Raw genomic sequence first — 10,681 nt, 5'->3', positions numbered from 1 at the left:
ATTAAGTAAAGATGATTTTTATATAATAGAATAGATAATAAATAGAATAGATGAGAATATGATATGTGACATATTTTAATCATAAAATTGATAATATATAATAGATTTTTTATGAATCTTTATTGCTTGTTCGTTGTTAATTTTTATGTTATTACTTAATAATTTTTACTTACGAAACTATCAACTACCTAATATTATGGTTTAGTTAATAAGAATGATGACGTTAATATTTTTTCATAAGTCTTGTTATTATTTATAAATACGAAAGAGCCATACATAAATTTATTTCCTTAATGAATGTTATTTTTGATGTGAAATTTTATATTATTTTTAAAATTTTAGCGTAATTGAGTCTAATTTTTACATTTTAAAATAATTTTATTAAAAAAAATTAAAATATAAATCACATTATTATTACAAAATTACTTTATTAACATAATTAGTGGTGCTTATTTGAACAATTAAATTTAGTTTCTAATGATATTAAAGTCAACCTATTCTATTGTCTTGTGCCTTCAAAGAATTCACAAGATTGACATAAAAATCTAACAATTGAAAAATAAAATTCATTATGTTGAGTTTGGAAAACATATGTTTAATTAAAATGATGATCAAATATTATTAAAATATTAATGAAAAAATTATTAAATTGTTATTTGCTTCTAATGGTTTGTTTAATGTGTGTATTAGTGTGCAGGAAATAAATTTAGTTTCCTATTGGATCAAAGTTACATAAGCCCAATATTAATCATGGAAGAAAGTTCAGTCTTAGATAAAATAATTTAAAAAATTAATGGCTGAACATTGAAATTAAAGAACAAACCCAAATCACAAGCCCATTTTGATAAAATAAAAGAATGATGAACCTGGGTCAAAGTCTCCTAGCATGCCTCGGTTATCTACTCTCTTATGTAATGGAATTCAAAATTCAATTTGGTTAATTGCATGCATAGGTAACCGAAATTCAAAATTAAATTGAGTTTATTGTGCATTAAAAGCATTGTCTTTTCTCTCTCTTCTCTCTTATTTTTTTGGTCACATCCATTAGAGAAGAAGAAAGAAAAAGTTATTAGAAGGCTATGAAAGAAAATGGCTATGAAATAGAAAAGCTATTGAAGATCCTTCTTCGGAGGTGAAGATCAGAAGAAAACAAAGCAAGATTTTTACCATTGAATACATGATTTGAAGAAAAGTTTCAAGATCTTATTTACCAAGAAAAGAAACAATCTGCCTCGGCGAAGAAGCAAATTTGAGGTGAAAAAGTTTACTTCCATTTTTGTTCATCAAAGAAGAAAGACAGCTACTATACTACACGTAGGAAGAAGCAAAAATGAAAGGCAAGAAGTTGTTCTGTGTCAAAAGATCATCAAGGATCCGAACCCTTTCTTGGAGCCAAAGACAAGATCAGGGGTTCAAATGGAAGGAGCTTGATGAAAAGAGTTGAGAGAGATACATGCATGTTGGTTTTTGATTTTTCCTCTCTCTTCTCTTTGTCCGAATCGCTGCTGTTTTTGGTTGGAGAAGAAGTTGCTTGGTTGAGAACCAGTTTCAATGTTGGAAGCTTCCCCTTCTATATTAAGCTTCCCCTTCTATATCAAGGAAAGAAAGTGTAAAGTACAGAGTTCTCGTAGCTACCCAAGCTCTTTGAGTTCTTTTCCTTCAATGTTGTTCATTTTGTTTTCTTTTTCTTAGTTCAAATTCAGATTGGGTGTAGAATCTGGATTTGTCCCAGATATGAATGGGTTGTTTCTAGGGAGAAATTGGTGTTTGTAATATTGTGAAAACATAGTGAAATTCCATCATTGTTGTGATGGAGACTGGATATAGGCCACATTGTACCTAGTGGTTGAACCAGGATATATCTATTGTTAATTCTTCTTCCCTACCTCTTTCTCTGTTTCTGTTTATCAGGAGACAAAAACAAAAAGTTTATCAGGAGACAAAAACAAAAATATCTCTCAACTCGGTATGAGACAAAACAAAAGTGTCTCCCAACTCGACACGAGACAAAAAGTATAAATATCTCCTGAAGTTCTTTGAAAAGTCAGAAATTAATATTCAGCAAAAAGGGGCTAAGATTCAACCCCCATTCTCTTAGCCATTGATTACCATCACATTACAATAGGTATATTCATTTTAATAAATACTCTTCTATTCAATGCTATAAAAAAATACATTAGCCACCTTAAATTACTACGGGTTTAATTTTCATCAACAGTGGTAGAATGTCTGAATTGAATTGAGATATTTTCGAGCTATAGTATTCGTCAAACAAATAATCAATGAAATACTCACCCCTACCTTCTTATTTTGAGTACATTTATACATAAAAAAAGAAGAGTTGAAATAGCAAGAGCGATAAAAATGACTATTCTTATAATTTTGTACGTCAATCTATATATAGTAGATCAAAAGACTATAATTATTTAACAAAATTAATTTATATTTATTAAATTCAATTTGAATAAGTAAAAAATTATTTTATTTTAATTTAGTCCTTAATTCACATTATTTGAATTTGGCTCAATATATATAATTTGATTTAATTTAATTTAATTTTAATTTATTTTAGTTATCTATGTTCATGTTTGTATTAATTAGTTAATATAGTTGGTTTATCGTAATAACTTGTATTTAATGAGTTAAAACTTAAAAGAAATAAATCAAAAAACACTCTTAAAAGTATGCCACGTCAACTCTATCATTAAGTGTAGAAACCCGACTTTTTGTATAATAGAATAGATTATTACAGGTTTAATTTTCATCGACAGTAGTAGAATGTCTAAATTGGGATATTTTGGGGCTATAGTATTCGTCAAACAAACAATCAATAAAACATTCATCCGTACCTTCTCATTTTGAGTACATTTATACATAAAAGAAATTCTACATAAAGAAAAAAAAGAAGAAGAAAATAAGAGTTGAAATAGCGAGAGCGATAAAAAATGATGATTCTTATAATTTTGTGTGGTCATCTATATATAGTAGACCAAAAAACTATAATTATCTAACAAAATTAATTTGTCTTTATTGAATTCAATTTGAAAAAGTAAAAAATCACTTTATTTTAGTTTAGTCCTTAATACATATTATTTAAATTTGGCTCAATATATATGATTTGATTTTATTTGATTTAATTATTAATTAAAAATATTCTAGTTGTCTATTTATTTTATAAATTTATTATTTTAATGACTAATAAATTAATCAAATTAATTAATAGAAGGATAAATCATATAAAAAAATTGAAAAGAAAATCAAACAAAAAATAAAATGGTAATAGTTTGTATGTAGCAAATCTATTATGTTTTTGCTTTTATTTGCAAAGAAAGACATTTTTTCTTTTAAATGAGTACTTTTTTTCATTTTTTATTTGATTTTTTTTAAATATTTTTTTTTGTTATTCATCATTCTCATGGTTTCCATTTTTTCTACTTCATCTTTGAACTAACACGATAGAATTATGATAAGAATTGTTTTGTCTTTTATACACGTTTTTTTAAAAAATATAACTAAAAAGAAAGAAAAAGATATTATAAAAAGTCAGGTGGTATATCTAATAACTAATTACTTGTTATTTTATATTATTATTATTATTGTTATTCTATATGTATAACAGAATTAGATTAGAATCTTAATTTAAAAACTTAACCACCATTTAGAATAATAACACTCTCAGGCAATAATTTACACGAATAAATAAAATCAAACCATGAAAAAAAAGGGAGATAATATAGGTATAACAATAACTTATAATAACAAGTAATACTCAATAAATATCAAAAAGAAAATGGAGATTTTTTCTCATTGTCTTTCTCTTTCTCTTTCTAGTTAGTTATCTTAATTTGAGAAGTGTGTGTGAGAGATATCACAACTTTTTCACAATTGTTTCATGTGACTTCCATTAAGAGCAGAAATAAAGAATGGAGATAAAGATGAAAAATAAGAAAAAAAATGGTCAAATAAAAGAATAAAAAAAAAAAGAGTACTTATGTCTAGAAGACAAAAGTAAACTCTATCTATACACAAAAAATCTAACTAAATATACACTCTTATATCTAAAACTAATTAAGTTAATCTAATTGTACATTCTTATATTTAAAACTGAGCAAGTTAACTAATTTGATTTAAGCTAACTACACAAATGAGTTCCTCTACACGTTAGCATAACTAAGTTTATAGTTATGCAGTTTATATGTAAAAAATAATTTATTTTTCTCTTTATAATCCAACTATTAAAAAAAATAATACTCATTTTATTTTACTTCAATAATGAAACATCTATCTATTTTTTAGAATGCTTATATCCAATTAAAAATATAAGTAAGATCAAAAGTTGTAAAGTAAATAAAGTCAAGAACACAAGCTAAGTTACACTAATTTATAAAGCAATATATAATTAATAATCTAATTAATTGTTTTTCTGTTTTTTATGGTTAAATTTTAAATGTAGTTATAATATTGTTTAATTGAGTTTGAGTACTTAACAGAAATAAAATTGACAAATGAAATTTTGCTGTAAAATTTACAATCCCAATATAAAATTTTCAGATTAATAAAAATTTAAGAATAAAAATAAAAAGCTATATAAAACTGTATATAAACTTCGAAAATCATTAGAATTATTAATCGTTATCAAAGTCTTCGATTTAAGATTTATTTCAGTCTACTAATGTTATAGTTATAGCAATAATCTATAATAACAATTAATTATTACCTAACAGATATAAGAACAAAGAAATGGAGATTGCAACAATCAACAGACTTTTCTTTTACTGTCTTTTTCTTTCTATTTTTAGTTACGGTAATTTAAGAAGGGAGAGTGTTAGGGGAACAATAAAAATTTTGAACAACATGAACAACCACCAATCAAATGAAAATACACTTTACTCTAATTTAATGCTACTAATTAAATTTATTCTTTTAACCCTATTAATTTACATTGTTTACACTTTGTTCAAAAATCTTGTTGGTTACCTATATTTTTCCTTTGAGAAGTATGTATGTGAAAAAGACATTACAACTCTCTTTACAACTGAATCATGTGATTTTAGATAAGTGCAGGAAGAATGGGGGATAAAGGTGAAAAATGAAAAAAATAATTAATAAAAAAATAAAAAGATAAATATAAAAGTGTTCATATTTAAAAGAGCAAAATAAATTCTATCCCTCCTAGGCATAAAATTTAGTTAAATATACACTCTTATATCTAAAAACTAATCAATTTAATCTCTACATTCTTATATCTAAAACTAATTAAGTTCACTTAGGTTAAAAGTACATATTTTCAACCAACAAACTACTTAGAAAGCTAGCTAATTAAGTTATATAACTTGACTTAAGCTAACTGCATAAATTAATTATTTTACAAGTTAGTATAGGTAAGTTGTTAGCTGTAAAATATCGTGCATGAAGGTGGTTGAACACATGTGAGAAAGGAAAAAAGGGATGAGATTCGAAGTAAAACATTAAAAATAGAAAAAATGAGACTAGAAGAAGAGGAACTTCGAAAAAAAAAGGCTTTCTCTGAATAAAAAATAATAAATTCTAATCTACAATTAGTTGTACACTCAATATATATATAGTAACCAACTTAAATTACTGACATACAACTTTCTAAACCAACTTCATAGCTAATTTAACTAGTTGAATTCTATCCGCCTAACTTTCAAATGAACTTATACAATATATAATCAGGTTAAGTCACATTATGTTGGTAGAAATAGTTTATTTTTTTTTAAATGAGTACTTTTTTATTTTTTTTTATTCTTTATTTTTTTATTACAAGCTCCACCTCATAGAGGAGATTAGAAAGTTCAAGATGAAGCTTATGATTTTCTAATTAATTCCTTTTAACTTAGTAGACTTCTTTTTTTTTTATTATTATAGTCTTCTGATAAAAATATATGTAAAAGCCTTACCCAATAATAAACTTACAGCTACTCTTGCATAATATTTACACTCAATCATAAATAAAAAGTAACACTCACATCATACTACTTGTACTTGTCATAATTCTGTCACGTGAATTCAAATACAGGTAGGAAGAACGAAAACAAATAGGGCGAATGCTAACGTGTAGATGAAGAATTTTATCTACATATGTAGATTATACACGTCAATTTCTTAAGACACTAAAATAGGAAATAGTATGACGTAGCTGTAGGGCATAATTATAGGTGGTTGCAGAAGTTTTGATTAAGGTGTATCCATTTGACGAAGGTGTTTGTTTGAGGGTATATACATTTTTAAAGAACAAATTGGACCTTGTGAAAAAAGATTATGGACAAAATTACAATGTCCTTGTGAAAGCAGATTTTGTTCAAATTCACTGACCGGATCAGCAAACTAACAAGTTTGTCCACTTATACGGTAAATTTGTTCTTTTTTCTGGACTTTTAATTATATTGATATATATATTTTTTATTTAATTCACATAATTTAAATTAATAATATGCTAATATGCCCCTTAATTCACTTTAGGATCGCTTAAGCAATATGACACACCTCTACTACTAATAAGGATCTGTAGTTATGTCCTACAGTTGCGTCACATTATTCTTTATTTTGCAACGTCGTATTCTAAAAAATTGACGTGTATAATCTACACATATAATCTCCATCTACACGGTAACATTCACCCTATCTGAGAAATTTTAAAAATTAACACAGTCTATTTTTTTTCTATTACTACAAATATAACACAAAGTAGATTAGAATTTTAAATAAAAAACTTGAACAATTCTAATGATTTTCAAAGCTCATGTACAACTTTATAATAGCTTTGTAAATTCTATTCTAAAATTTTTATTAGTATAAGATATGTTAATTTTATATTATGATTGTGAATTTTACAATACAATTCTATTAATTATCAATTCTTTAATTATTATAATTTTTTTCACTTCTATTTACTTTACAAGTTTTGATTTACCAATGTTTTCAATACAGTCATAAGCATTTCATAAATGTTTGATTATTGAAATTTGTATGACAATTTCTTTGCCTTAGTTAGTGGGGGTGGATACCAATTTTAACTTAACAAAAAATTAAAATTGCATAAAAAAAATAAATTTCAATATGTGATGATACTATTCTTCTCAAAAGTTAGGTAACATAAATTATTATATTTTTAACATGTTCCATCAAATAAGAGCCTCTTTTAGGTTTACTTGATTTATTGAATAAGCATTTTTTTTCTTTTATTTGTTTTATATATTTTTCTTTTGGAATTCATCAACGACCGAACTCTACACCTTTTAAACATAGAACTCTGGTACCATGTCATGATACCACTTCTCCTATAAAAGAATTACTAGAGAGAATAAATATGAGAGAGAGAAAATTTATGCCTATACCCATGCTTCGTAGCTCAATCACCCTTTGATAATCCCTCTCTCTATAGGTCTGAGGTAGGTAGGCTCTAGTATGCCATCATTACTAGATCGAAAATCATGTTTTCAATGTAAAGTCTCGCAGTATATGCATATTTCGTCATATCAATATTAAAAGGTCGTATAGTGGATCATCCGCTACTTGACAGAGACAATTAAATTTGAGCTTTATATTCACAAAAGTTACAACTTAAGGATAATGACATTTAGTAATTCAGACTGGATCACAAATGCCGATGATTGAAAATCTATCTGAGGATATTACATCTTTCTTGGCACCAATCTAATTGCTTGGTTGAGCAAAAAATAAACTAGAGATGGCAATAGGGTAGGGCGGGAGGACAGGGGATGCCTCCCTGCTCCCCGTCCCCGCTCTTAGATTTGCTCCCTATCTCTTACTCCAATCTTGGTTGTAGAAAAATATTGCTCCCCATTCCTATTTTTTGCGGATTCTTATTCTCCGCGGGCCCCAATTCCCAAACCTAAAGTCAAGTGTAAAGAGAAAGAGAAGGAGAACTGGAGGAGTGACAACCGTTAGCTACGGCGGCAATGCTCTTGATGCAGACGGCGGCTTCTTTTTACCGAACACGAGCGGATAACGAACAATGAAGCAGACCTCAGAATAGTGGAAAGGAGAATGGACGCTACGGCAGAAAGGAAAATGGACGCACTCACGTAGCAGTAAAGAGGGGAAATGACGATGATTGACAACAAGGCGGCGAGGGAATGACAGCACGAGCACGATGAGCATTGAGCAGGAGTGGCGAAAGGTATGGTTGTGACGCTTTGAGAGATTGGAATTTGGGAGTTCTGACCTTCTAGAGTTTTGGGATGACTAAAGAGTGGGAGTGTGAGACGATGCAATGTTAGTTATGAAGAGGAGGAAAGACACTTTTGAAATTAGGGTTTAGGTTTTTCAATATATATATATATGGTATGTGAAATAACTAGAAAATTTATATTAGAAATAACTAAGGGTATTTAAGTAAATTTAATAATTCAGAGATTAGTGGGATCTCCGCTCAGGTCCTCGCACCTGCCTCGGAAAAATTTTGTCCCTATTTTCATTCCTGTAGAAATAATTCATCTTTAAATTTTCATTCGGGGGGAGGGGGTTCCACGAGGATTTTCGTACTTCGAGAAGTTCTGCTATCCCTAAAACAAGCAATCGTGTTGAGATCCAGCACTGAAGCTGAGTTTAGAGCCTTAGAAAACGTTATGACGGACACTATTTGTCTGCAGAAGCTTCTCTATGAAATGCACATACCCTCGGGGCCACCACCAACTTCATTATGCGACAATCAGAGCATTGTGTTGATGATAAGGAATCTAATTTTTTATAGTGGGTCCAAATACTTCAAAATCGACATACACTTTGTCTGAAATAGAGTTGTACAACAAACAAGCTTATGTAATACATATTCCATCGTGTGATTAGTTGGCAGGCATTTTAACTAACTATTCTCACAAGTACCTTCTGTCAATTTCAGGCCTAAATTTAGAATTGCAACAGCCACAACACCCATTAGTTTAAAGAATAATGTTGAAGAAAGACATACATCAAGAACAACATCGTTCTCTAGGTTAAAGAAGGATGTTAGTAGTCATTAGTAAACTAGCAAAGAGTAGTTAGTAAATCTTTTGGAATTTGTTAGTTGAGATGACAAGGTGGTGACACTGTACTAAGTTGGCTTTAGTTAGTTACAAAGCAATTGTAGTATAAGTAGTCAGTTGGCGGAGCCACATAGTAGGAAAGGGGCAATGGCTCCCTAATTTTAATTTTTTACATATAAATTATATGTAAATTTTAGTTTAACTCCCCTTAAAATTTTATTTTAGTCTTATTTTATTGTGTAAATATTTTTGGCCCCCTTCTAATATTTTATCTAGCTTTTCCCCTGTAAGTAGCTAACTTTACTTCATATAATTGTACTCAGGGGCGAAGCTAGACAATATTTATTAGGGGGCCAATATTCTTTTTAGCTTTTTATTTTGACAAAAAAAGTTAAAAGTAACTATATATATAATTTTAATTAAAAATAACAACTAAAACTTAAAATTTACTTTTTATAAGATAACTAAACATATTGTATATTAAAATAATTAAACACAAATATCTCAAAACTAATTTCAAATATTGTAAATATAAGTTGTTACATAGTTGTTTTTAGAATCTTCAAATACTATTCAATTCTTTTTTAGACGTTTCCTGCAAAATTATTAGAAAAATGTATTATGCTTCAACCTTCATGTAAATAATTTAAATCACAACCATAACTTATGCAATAAAAAAATTAGTAACAATATTATTAGAACTGAAATAAATTAAAATTTACAACTTACATAGACAATTGAGCTCGACGTTTTTTTCTTGATTCAAAGTCATCTATTATTGAATCTGCACTGAAAGTAGCTGCAATTTCTTTCTCAATGTAAATGACTAAATTATCTGCAAGAAATTCGTCTGTCATTTTACTCCGAAGTCTTGTTTTAACAATTTTCATTGCCGAGAAAGCTCTTTCTGTTGTTGCTGTAGATACTGGAAGAGTCAAGACATTGCGAATCAGTCTATCAACCAAATGATAAGTTCTTGATTTTCCTGTTTCCTTCAATTTTTGACATAACTCAAAAAGTGTCCCAACATCTTTTAGATAATTCGGTATATCAAATGCATAATGTTGCAATTGAGCATTCAAGAGAATCATTTCATGATCAGAAAATTTTGAAGGATAAAACTTTTCAGCTAACTTGCATATATTCTGAATATTAAACAACTTAAAATTGTCTTTAGGGTCCAAAACAGTACTTAAAGTCAAAAGCTCCATGGTTTCCTCATTGAATCTACTATTTAACTCTTGAATTTGAGAGTCAATTGCTGCCAAAAACACATCAACTCGATAATGATGCTCGATTGTTATCTTTGGTTGACGAGATCGACCTCTTCCAACCGTGTATTGTGTACTCATATCAGGGATGTCAATTTCATGTTTCTCACAAAACTTCTTAACAATCTCAAGTAAATTGCACAAACCATTATCCCTCAATTTTTGAAGAAGTAGTTTTGATGTGGAAATAACATGCATTGCATTCAAAAGATCTTGAGATTTTTGTTGTAATGCTTGGCACAAAATATTAGTAATCCCTATAATTTCCTTCATCAAATGTAACGAAAAAACAAATTCAAACGAGGATAGCACTTTGTTGACACCATAAGCCTCACCTCTTTGAGCAGAAGTTGTACCATCATCAATAATGTTATTAAGAACGGTTTGAGTAGCTGCAAACAT

General features: G+C 28.4%; 1 protein-coding gene across 1 annotated transcript; it reads right to left on the bottom strand.

Moving 5' to 3' along the window:
* On the bottom strand, positions 9,734 to 10,681 carry LOC107633046. Its single transcript, XM_016336681.1, has one exon. It carries the CDS (start codon positions 10,679 to 10,681, stop codon positions 9,734 to 9,736), a length of 948 nt encoding a protein of 315 aa, XP_016192167.1.

This window comes from Arachis ipaensis, chromosome B03, assembly GCF_000816755.2.
Source record: "Arachis ipaensis cultivar K30076 chromosome B03, Araip1.1, whole genome shotgun sequence".
NCBI classification, from domain to species: Eukaryota; Viridiplantae; Streptophyta; class Magnoliopsida; order Fabales; family Fabaceae; genus Arachis; species Arachis ipaensis.
Note: the sequence above shows the minus strand (reverse complement) of the source record. Positions and strands in the feature narration are given on the sequence as shown.

Bases quoted from the DNA above. Each gene is read 5' to 3' on its own strand.
- LOC107633046 (XM_016336681.1), bottom strand. From the start codon at position 10,681: ATGTTTGCAGCTACTCAAACCGTTCTTAATAACATTATTGATGATGGT.